The sequence below is a fragment of the Protopterus annectens genome, chromosome 8.part0, assembly GCF_019279795.1.
Source record: "Protopterus annectens isolate FY-2018-M chromosome 8.part0, PAN1.0, whole genome shotgun sequence".
Lineage (NCBI taxonomy): Eukaryota > Metazoa > Chordata > Ceratodontiformes > Protopteridae > Protopterus > Protopterus annectens.
The window spans coordinates 219,565,179-219,577,438 of NC_056741.1; the positions used below are offsets into that span (position 1 = coordinate 219,565,179).

The 12,260-nt window shown below is 38.3% G+C and overlaps 1 protein-coding gene across 1 annotated transcript in view; it reads right to left on the bottom strand.

Annotated features, from left to right (window-relative positions):
- LOC122808708 (hepatic lectin-like) overlaps window positions 1–9,573 on the bottom strand; it is a 634,431-nt gene extending 624,858 nt beyond the window's left edge. Inside the window, exon 1 of the mRNA XM_044079696.1 lies at window positions 9,284–9,573. Coding sequence (XP_043935631.1) covers window positions 9,284–9,407 — 124 coding nt within the window. The 5' untranslated portion in view covers window positions 9,408–9,573. The remainder of the gene's footprint in view (window positions 1–9,283) is intronic.
- Between the last annotated feature and the right edge of the window lie 2,687 nt (window positions 9,574–12,260).

Genomic DNA, 12,260 nt, shown 5'->3' on the forward strand with positions numbered 1-12,260 from the left:
GTGGAGGTTACTCATATGCCTCTTCAGAGGGCATGATACAGAATTTGTTTGTGTTTGCGTTTGTCTACAATTGTCCTGCTGGCTGTGACTGTTAGGTATGTGACCCCCCCCCCCAACTGGTATGTGTGAGTGACTTAAGTTGTGTCTGTGCCAGTGAAATGCTGTCATGGCTTAGTGGTTCAGTATTATGACTATAGTGCACAGTATCCTGAGTTCAAGCCCTGTCACTGCTTTTTATTTTCCTGCTGGGCAGATCTGACTGGTTAAGGAACAGTAAAGCAGGTGTGGGTGTGTTTACTTTGCTTGACTTTGCCCAACTTTGCCCAACATTTCCCATCATTGCCCAACGTTGCCCGACGTTGCCCAACGTTGCCCGACATTGCCCGATGTTGCCCAACTTTGCGCTGTTTAGCGCAGTGCACAGCTATGCACAATTGTATTTAAATATGCTCAATACTGGTAAAATGTGCTTAGCAGTGCTTTATATTGTTTAAAATAGGGCACTCACATCTCAGGTGGTGCTGCAGGGCTGCCTATGTTGGATGCACATAGTACACTCCCTATACATATTTGAAAACAGGTAGTGTCAAGTTAGGCATCCCTTTTACTGTATGTGCGAGTCAGAGAGCAGTGTCATTTGCAGGGTTCCTACTGAGTCAGTGTATGCAGTATGTGTTGCCTCTTTGCCAAGGCCAGGTCATACTGGGCATGCCTCATTCTGCCTACTGAGGCAGGCTCAGGTTGTTCCTCCTCTGAGTCACTCTGTGCCTGTGCAGGCTTGGCAATGGTGGGGGGCTGTTTGGCCCTGCTCCATGGTGTTCCTGCTGCAGCTGTTTCCACAGGATCAGATTGTGTAGCATGGCACATACCATAACAATTTGGGTACGTGTAGTTGGTGAGTACTGCAAGGCTCCACCAAATGTGTCCTGGCACCAGAACTGTGACTTGAGCATCCCAAACACATGCTCTATTATGTTTCTTGTTTGTGCGTGTGCCTCATTATGAAGTTCTTGTTCAGGTGTGTGTGCATTTCTGATGGGTGTCATCAGCCACGGCTCCAGTGCGTATCCAGCATCCCCTACTAGATGACCATCAGGAATGTCCCCATTGGCAAATCTCTGGTACAGCTGCATCAGATGCCAGATGTGGGAATCGTGATAACTTCCAGGGTAGCCAGCACACACATTCATTATTATGCCCTGGGCATCGCACACAACCTGGCAGTTGATGGAGGGGAAGCCCTTGCAGTTGATGTAGACCCTATCCTGCTCACCGGGTGGTGCTTTGATGCATATGTGCGTGCAGTCTATTGCACCCACTACCTCAGGGTATTCTGCTATTTGGTGGAAAAGACACATATTGCTGGCTAATGCCTCACCGGAATTGGGGAATTATACGTGGTCACCGACATGTGCTGACATGGCATCCAGGAAATGGTGGAGTACCCTGGATGCTGATGCCTGTGAAATCCCCATCATCTCACCAGTTGGTCTTTGGAAGGTACCTGTAACTAGTATTGTTAGGCCAACACATACCTTGGTATCCACTGGGATGGGTTCCTCTCTGTTGGTTCCGTGTGTTAGGCGTGGCCGTCACAGCTGAACAATTTGCTGTAGGAGGTCTCTGTCCTCCCTATAGCACTCCACTATCTCCAGCTCATGTAGCCCCTAGTAGGTTACCCTGGGTCTGTACACTCTTCTCCATCTCCTCACTGTGGGTTGCTCAGCAGCATTCACAACATCACCACCCTCACCACCTTGCACATGTTGGTTTATGATAGCAAGAGCAGCCCCTAACATTTTGTCTGACTTAAGCTTTTTAAGCTTTCCTTCTTCGTATACTGCAGTGTTGCAGAGTTCTTGAGAAAAAACAGGGGGGAATGCTGTTTGCAGAGTTTAAAGTGCTGGGCTGGGCTAGACTGCTGCCTGTGTAATTGGCTGATTCTGATATATTTCATCTGGCAGGTCTGCTAGTTCTCCTTTTTTAACTTCCTTCTACTTCTTTTCCTTCCTTTTGCCTTTCTGTTTCCGCCCAGGGGAAGCATTGTACAAACAAGCGCAAACGCACGCACACGTACACAGATGCCGTCTGCATGTTTGCAAGGAGTTTCCTATCTTTTACCATTGTGCACCTTTGGTCTGAAGTTTTCAAACAGGACAACTGTAGGCATGCCTCTTGCAATCCTGAGCAACTCAAAGCAAACATAAGCCACTGTGCTCCAGTTAGCTTGCAGTCTGTCTAACACACCCCCTCATGGTTACCTATATTCTACTCTACTACTCACCTACTCCTACTCTTACACTCTTGGGACATGGCTCACATGCTGGGGAAAATTGGGATTCACTATCCTTATCCTCATTTGCATAGGATTGCCTACTAATGCATGGTTACATTTCTCACACTGAGCTTCCCCCCCTTAGCAACCACTACTCAGTGGCCATGTTGTCTTCAGCCTGCTATCCAACTGCATGGCAGAATAGGCTTTTTAGTGAAAATGCCTATTTTTGGCTTTTTTTTAATTATTTTCTTGCTTTTATAAGTGCTGCACATTTGCGCGGTGATGTGCTATGCTTAAACATTGGAGATCGGGGGAAAAGAAGTAAAATTTTTATATTTTTAAACATTTATAAATGCCAATGGCCTTATATTTGGCCATTGGCATGCTTCCTCAACTGTATGCATCCTTTATTTGGAGCTGTCATAACTCCGTTTAGCTATTTGCAGAACTGTACTCCGTTACGAACAGTAATCTTCCACGGACAGGTTAGTGTTTCCTGGATTGCAAATTTACCTCATTTGCATGGCTTTTACCAGCAAATGAGGTCATTTGCATACCATGATGCTGTCCGTGCAAGAGTAGCTTTAGCAGCTCTCGTGCACGCCCCTGCCAGCTGTACCTGGATCACACGGCAAACATATTGCCGGCGTGAGCTCCTACACTCTTCTTGCACTCCGTGCCAGCTTTCATAAATCCGGTCCATTATCTTCCAACTGTTATAGGATGGGATTTTAACTTGGTATTAGCTAACACCCTGGACAGGGTGCCATCTGGGAAATAATGACTGGAATAACATGCACAATTATTTAAGGTGACAGAAGGAAGTTTTTCTGGTAGACATATGGAAAGTCCTGCATCAAACAGAACTGGGCTGCATCTTTTTCAAAGCACAAACAGGAGTTGCAAGCAGATCAGATGTTTTCCTAATCAACCACCATTTATTGGATGGGATAATATCAGTAGAAATTTTATCAGTGGCTTTGTCTGACTATAATATGGTAATATAGGACGACAAGGAAGAGTGTTTTCCCAAAATACAAAATAAAAAAGATATGTCCCTCTTAATAAAAAAAATTGAACAGTAGAGGCCATGGGTATGTGGATTATACAGTTCTGGCAAGACTTCCTGGGATTTTCCATCCTGATTTTGCAGGCATGGGATACTTTTAAGTTAAATTTATTGGACTATGCTCACCATATCAGATTGCTGAATAAACTAGAGGACAACTTGCAAGGTCAAATCAGTAACTTAAAAAAGAGAGATAAAGGGAATAAAATATGCGCAAAAACATCAGTCATGAGAGGTTAAAACTATATCAATGGATACAACAAATCAACTCCCCTGAAGTATTAGCACAATGTTTGAAAGAACGTAATCAGATCTGTGCTATTGGTCTTTGAGGGATAGAGAAATTACCTGCTACTGCTCAGCACAAGACATCAGTGCAGTTTTTGCAGATTTTTACATAACCTTGTATCAGGCCCCCATGACATCCATACATAATACATGACAAGAATACGATTATTACTTATTTAGTTTATTTATTTATTTAATGACATTTGTTAACCGGGTTGCTCCAGCTGGGCTTTTGGCCCGTTTTCAGTAGAGACCCAAGGAGAAAAGCTCCAATACAGGCAGTACAAGAAATAAAATGGAACAGTTACATTAACATATGATACAATGTTAAAAGATTAGTCAAGAGTAATACAAAATACAAAAAGAAAGGAAGCAAAACATTTGTGTTATATTTACCGTATGTTTACAGAGTAGAGATTATTTACAATATTTACACACAGATTGATTGAATGAGATATGAGAACACAGAAGAGATTGTTACCCTCAGCAGAGAGATCATTATGTTGAGAAGGGGGTGAGGGTTAGTAGAGAGGAGGGTCAGCCTAGGAGGGAGAGAAATAGATTAGGTCGGGGCTGTACAAGGACAGATTCTGGTGTTGAGCAGATGGAGTTTGAGTTTTTCCTTAAAGTGAGCAGGGTGAATGGTGGAACATATTTCACAAGGCAGTTTGTTCCATGTTTGGGCTATGGAGTATTTATATAAGAGTTTGCCTACTGATTTTTTTGGTTGGTAGATGTGTAGATGTTACTGATTAGAAGTACCGAGAGTGCGAAAAGGTGTGTTGATAGAGATGAGGGCAGAGAGAGCTTGGCAAGATGAAGGTTTGTAGAGAATGAAATGAAGTATTTGTAGCTGAGAAAGTAACAACATACTGGGGAATTCTAGCCAGTGTAGGGATGAGAGGGGTAGACAGTGATGTGTATTGTGAGGTGGGTTTGTTATGAATCTAGCTATCTTATGGTAAGCCTGTTGGAGTTTGTTTAACGTAGTGGTTTGGATACTGGTGAATATAGATTATATTGCCTCTTTGCAGGAAGAATGGAAGAAATGTATGGGATGACCCTTTTCCCTCATAGCAGAAAAACAAGAGATAAGGTCCCTGAAAAGGGGGAAAATCCCCAGGTCCAGATGGTATCCTGGCTGAATTATATCAGAAAATGGAGAGGGAAATAACACAATCCTTGCTAGCCTTGTTCACCAATACCATACCATGTAAAAGTAGTGAATATAGTATCCTTGCTGGAAGAAGGGACGTACGTCTCAGACCTTCAAATTTACAGACTTGTTCTCTGATCTTGGTAGAGACCAAGGTCATACCTAAGAAGGGTTGTTAAATGCAGACATGGCATCTCAGCTTTATTAAGATACTTATATAATGTTTATAAGATTATCTGACAATTAGCAACACCCAAAACAGTGCTTTACAAAGTCCTTTGACTCCATTAACTGGGATTTTCTATGGCAAGTGCTGAAAGCTTAATCTTTTTAAGTCTGAATGTCGATCATCCCTAAGCACATTACCCAAAGGCAGATTGAGTGAAATAGCATTTGCCAGAATATTTTAAAATTGTATTGGCTCTACTGTGAGATCACATTTGCATGAGGCATGGTTCATCCTTAATACATGTTTTTTATTTTTCTAATGCTGGCCATGCACAGTTAGTATTTGAAAATAACGGTGAACTCCTCCACATGGGGGTACACAGGGTTAACCTAGCCTATTTTTATGCTCTACGTCAGAAAGATGTATTTCCTGAAGACTAACCATTTCAGAGACTAAACTATGATACGCTTATTCCAACTTACAAGGTTGCACATGTTTAATATTTCATGACATAATTTTTACGTGCCTAACTAATCTCACATGAAAGGATAAAGCATCACAACCTCACCCATAACAAAGGACATAGCCTCATGCCTTTGCTTTCTGCATTTATCACAAATCAGACCTATATAAATGAAGAAAACTATTAAACTATCACCTAAAATGCCTTCTACCTTCATATTTATTGACTCTACAGGATATGATGATTTTTGGCAACCAGTCAGCTTACTGATGGAGCTTGCTATGGAAAAAGTGGAAGGGGAAAAAATATGGAAAACAGTATACCTGAGCATCAGCAGTGTACTTCAGCTGATCCAGCCATTACCATTTGTTAACTAAATTCCTGTAAATGAAGTTATTTATGAATATGCAAGACTGCAGTAGTCAGAGGTCAGATGTGATGGCTAAACCTTGTAAGCACTTAAAGCTTGTTGTAACTGATTTGGCTGCTTAGTTGACAATCTGTTCTCATCTGACTAACCAATGGGAAGAGACATCTCCAAGAACAGTTTTCTCTTGCTTATGTGGCACAATACCAGGGCATGGAGTGGCTAGCCGTGACCTGTTGCTGATTGAGGTATGTAGAACATAAGAAGCCAGGCTAATGAATAGCATTATATCTTATTCCTAGGTGAGATTTTTCATTTATTTTAATGGAGAGCCATGGCTAAATTATTTCATTAGTGCAATCAATATATTAAAGAATCATGCTATTAATTTAATTAACTATTAAAGAGTTATATGTAAAGGGTACTTATGGTGGTAACATTTTTTTTGTATTACTTTTAAAATTATTTTCTTTTTGATTTTTAACATAAATTTCTTATGTTAGGTCACAGTGAATATTTATGTTTATTTTAAATAAAGGAATCGCTTCCTTCAGTAATAATTATAATAGCAATACGTGCTGGTAAGACAGGACTGCATCCTAACAGCTTTCATAGGATATATATATATATATATATATATATATATATATATATATATATATATATATGGGATCCGGACAAATCCCCGAACGACCATTTCGCCAAACCTCATATGGCTGGGCATACTTCCGTGAAAGTGCTTTTCACCGAAAAAGCACTTTCATGGAAGTATGCCTGCAGCTAGAGGGAGTGGTGGGGAAATGACTGCTGCGGAGATCGTACTATGGTGTGGATAAGGGAATATTCATTTTCCCCACTGTAGTGCGATCTTGGAGTGAGAATATTAAAGTAGGTGGGTGTGGGGGGCACAGGGTGGCTTGCCCCCCTGCATAAACATTAGTTTAATTTTTTTTGTTTTTTTTGTTTTTTTAACATAGTTTAGCGAAAGCGCTTTTTCAGCAAAAAGCGCTTTCGCTAAAGTGTGTTCGGTGAATGTGGATTCAAACTATTGAACTTTTGTTCAATAGTCCTGGATCTATATATATATATATATATATATATATATATATATATATATATATATATATATATATACATACACACACACACATATATATATATATATATATATATATATATATATATATATATATATATATAATGCAGTCAAACAGCCCTTAGCCCTTAGCCCATAACCAGCCTTAGTCTAAAGTACATCAAGGACTTACATGAATAATGACTAAAGAGTGACATTTACTCATGTTCTATCAGGGATGCAATGAAAATTTTAAATGAAGGATAAAGCAAATGTTTGTCATAGATGAGAGTGTATACAGTGTAAATAGTTATTTATTCAGCATCTATTGTATGTTTGAAATATTTTGATTTTTCATGTTTAATAGAAAAACAAAATAAAAATGCTTTGTAAATAAAAAAATATAAATGAATCTGCACAACAATAGATTAACTGTAACCCCATCAGCCCACACATGCTGCTTAGAACTTACACACATTTTCCAGTAGACTTTGCATGCTTTGATTAAACAGTGGATGTGTTCAGAAGTTACGGACAGACACATGCGCACACACACACACACACACACACACACACACACACACACACACACACACACACACACACACACACTGCTTATCCCTTATATACAACTTTCTGTAGACTTTGTACACCTGTTGTTTGTTCACAAGTCACTCAAGCACACACACACACACACACACACACACACACACACACACACACACACACACACAAACAGGGGAGCTAAAAGGTATCAATACAGCATGCACTAAAATTATATAAATACTTCAGATGTGATATGTTAAAGCTGACTTTTTAAAATCTTACACTTTTTCCAAAACATGGTTTGTTGCAGGTCATTTCTACAGTTCCCTGTAATCTTCATAGCCTTATGTGTGACAGAAATTATCCTTAAAGTATATAAGCAAAACTAACAGATACACAATGTTACACAATGAGGAACACTCTTTTGCACAGTACAGTTAACTACAAAAATTCTAATTACTGTAAAAGCACACATAATTAGGAATAAGACATAGCATCTGGTGAAATGATTACAAAGATACAATAAAATGATTCATGCAAACTTTCTGCCCAGCTTAACTAATTGCAATTAAGATACAGATAAGGCACATTTAAAATTTTCAGTCTGAAATATTAGCCCTTGCAATCTACTATAGAAAAATAACATATACTGTAAATAGCCATAAAGATTTTCTCAATCTTTGTTACAAAATGCTATATGTCATACAAGAGATGAATCATATAACTTATCATATACATCTAAAACTGTAGCGTTCATGAAAGAGGTGCATCCTTACATTTAAGAAGCATTATAAAACTATAGCATACATGAAATGCACACTAACATAATTACAGACATGCATTCATGCAACTGTTGCAGGAAAAATTGTGAATGAGAATAGATATTAATGCATTGAAGCAGGTGAACAGACCAGTTCATATGCAGAAAATATCTAAAATGTCTGTTTAACATCTTGGAAGCCAGTCTGTCACAGAAGAGGTGTAATACCTTTAGAGTTCATCACAGAAAATGAAGTGATAAAGGCCTCTGAAGATTAAATACAGCATAATTGTGGTCTCTGACTGTCATCTTTTCTGTTGCACCTTGATTTAGGCCACATATTTTATAAGAATAAATAGCACATTTTGTATTTTACATATGTCTGTATAATCCACATTAACATATGCAATTACATTTGGTATGCCATAGTGATTTCTGCTTATGAGTGTACCACACTATACCACTTTTTTTGATCTGCCTCTGAAAAACCAAGCAAACCAAATCACCACTGTGCCATCATATTTCAGGGCTGCATCTTTTAATTACTGCTAAAGATGAGATTAAGTCCATTAAAGGTAAAATATTTGAATTCTCCAAGTCTTTTCTTAGACATATTCAAGAAAATATGTAGAACTCTTGGAAATATTTACGTATTTATTTCATCATTCCAGATACTTAACTAACTGCAAAAGAAAATACAGTATGGGAGTTACAGATAGTGTTAGTAAAACACAATACGGTCAGACCATTGCTGTATAAACTTTGTTTATCTTTTTTAAGCATGAACAGCAAAAATGGGAATGTTGACTCATTATAACAGCAAAAAATGTTCAAGATTTCTCAGTCTGAAATATTATCCCTTGCAACCTATTATAGAAAAATAATATATAGCATAAATAACCATAATGATTTCTCAACCTTTGTTCAGAAATGCTATATTTCATATAAGAAACAAATCATATAACTTATCACATACAACTGATGAAAACTGAAAAGTGAAATAAGCCCCATTTTACATAGTGTTTACAGTTATTGACAGGATACTTATCTGTCCTCTAAATGTTTCTGTTCTTTTGTTCTTACATGGTAGCAGAATATATACAAATATATACCTGCATGAGATTTGAATCTGGATACATTCTCTGCAGTGGCTTTATCACTCTCAGTTTCGTAAATATCTCCATGGTCATTTTCAGATGCAAAAAGCAGATTCTTGTACCGAGCATCATATTCCATAGCTGAATATTAAGAATACTATTTCTCCAAATAACTCAGAGTTATTATTAATATGAGTTCCTTTTTCGTCAGCTGTAAATCATATCTGTACTTAGTACAGATAGTTACACACCCATTATGCTAAGCAGTACCAATATCTTGTTACCTCCCCACCATGTAATAATGTAAGAGCAAATGCATACAGAAAAACAAAGAGAGAGGAAAGTGAGTGCACGAAAGAGGGTAAACAATGCTAGAGGTTTAGTAAAACAAATGGTAAAAATTAACAGTGGTTCTGAAATCCCAGCACTATTCATTCATAAAATATGATTTTTGTAATTAGTTTAGAGATAATTTATTATCTAAAATTATGCTCATTTCCAGAAATTAGATACTTACTACTTTAAACAACGTAAATTTGTATTTTCTCTGCAGATTTTTTAAGTCAGCTTAATGTTCTAGCAAGCACATGTCAAGCATTACTTCTGCTATATCATTCCCTTCCCTTGTCGGTGCCTCAGTCAGAATTTTCATAAATCACAAAAACTGGTTGACTGTCTTTCTAGAAGCAGTATATACAGAATACTATTGAAGGCAGCTCTGTGAGTTTGTTGGTTAGTTTACAGCAGAACAAAATTTAAAAAATCGGAAAGCATTTGTTCAACAACTAATACCTCAAGCATTTGTTCAACAACTAATACCTCAAGCATTTGTTCAACAACTAATACCTCATACTTCCGCTGAAGCACTTCAGTCTCAGGGAGTCAACTTTAAAGTATAAAGGTCAAGCTTACATGTATTACTATATAATATACAGCAAGCAAACAAACATGCAAAAACAATGTAGTGAGCAAACATACTCGAGCAAATTAAAATTAATAACTGGGAACTGACAACCTGAAAGGAACCTGTATTAAAATATTACTTGCAGAGAGGGGCAAATGTGGGAAATGCAACCATTCTGGCCATGGGTTTCTCAGACTATTTTCCAGTGCCTGTGATATACCTACAATTAAAGATACACAGAAAGTATTCCCATTGAAGAGAAATCTATGTCTGATATCTAGGCCTTTACTCCAGCCATCCTGTGGGGACTAGCTGTCTCAAATGTGTAGTTCCCCATTTCTTGTCCTTTCATGTCTGATATTCTGTCACAGTTGAGTGATCACCTATCCTTCAGGTATATTGCTGAGGCATAACCTTCAATCTTCTCTTCATATCTGAGAGGAAATAATCTAAACTTTCCTCTGTCACACACACCTAGCCTATATCGTCTGAATTTGCTCATTTTATCATAGAGTGACAAATCCCTCCACCCCAAATAGCCAGATTCCAAAAGATCTGTGCTCAATGTAAGTCTGCCCTGATTACAAAAGGTTTCCTCTCAATGTAAGTGACTTAGGTGTAAGAGCTCTCTATAAAAAAGGCTTATACCAGGGGCCAGATTTGTTCTCAGTGTAAGAGGTAACACACTGAGAGCAGGTCTTCTGGAATAAGTCACTTAGACACACCTGCTTTGCCTTCATGCAGCAGTTTAACAGCTTTCTTGTTTTTTTTTTTTTTTGTTTGTTTTTTTAGCCATCACATCTGACCTCTGACTACTGCAGTCTTAAAAGTAGTAGAACCTGAGGCTCCCACAGTTTAGTTTTTCACTGTTCCATACATTGTTTCTACCATCAAGGATGGTTAGCAGCTGATGTATTTTTTTTTTGAAGTGACAACCATTTGATACTCTGGATTTCCTGTAAGCCATCATTCAGTCATCTACATGTTTGGCTTTCATCTCCCTTGCCCAGTGGTTAACGATAATAAAATATCTGCATTTCAGCCTTTCCTGCAAAGGAACCCTGCAGATTTTGAGTCCAGCATCTACCTTACTAGGATTAACTTTTCACTAAACAAGCCTTGCCTCTGTGTATGTGGTTGCCCAAGTTCATATACATGGGTGATACTTCATGCCTCATCAGGATTAATATTTCAGTGTTATCTAGTTATTTATAGTCAGTATAAATACCACGTCAAGTTTCCCCTTAAAAGAGGATGCTGACTAGTGGGGCTAAGCTTGTCAACACAAGTTAAATAAAAATAAAGAAAACTAAGCTAATGTAATGTTGAGGCGGTACATGCTTGTCAAGTATAAAGGGTCCCAACAACTCAAGCTACCTAATGAAATCTCTCACTTATTGTGTTATGTTTGATGACAACTCCACAGGCATAGGCAGCAGAAGCAGATGGATGGTCACCCTCCAGTCTGCCTTACTCCTATTTCAATACAGCCATTATGCAGCTTCCCCCTCTTTCACATTTTTTGAGACAATACTGGCATTCCCTGGTCCTCGTTATATGTACCAGCTCAGGTGCTACAATGCCCACTAGTGTTTACCTGATAAGCTGCTCTAAAGAGCAATGTCTTGTACCCCTGTCTTGATGAGAGGCAGTCCTATTGACTGCTAGGGACCCAGCAGTTGGAGTAGTGCCTGCTATAGAAGAGGATGGCCCCAACTTACCTCTGCCTACACCATGGATGATCTTACAGAAAAAAACATTAACTCAAACATAGTGACATAATAAAAAAGAAAGAAAATGAATAACTGAATGGCACAAAACAACTGCTGACACATGTAGTACAGTCTATTAAAATATTATATCTAAAGAAACGAAACAAAGTAAAATAAACAGAAAACGACAAAATAAGAATATAATAGTAAAATAATAGAAGATGATATGGAAAAAAGCAGTGTTGGCGCTTTGGACTTGATATGAGTTTGACTAAGCTGTGTTGCAGCTAACTCGTATCTCAACAATGTAATGCCGGAACTAACTTTATCAATTTTTAGCTCTCTTGTCCTGCCCCAGAGCTCATTGTTTTTTTAT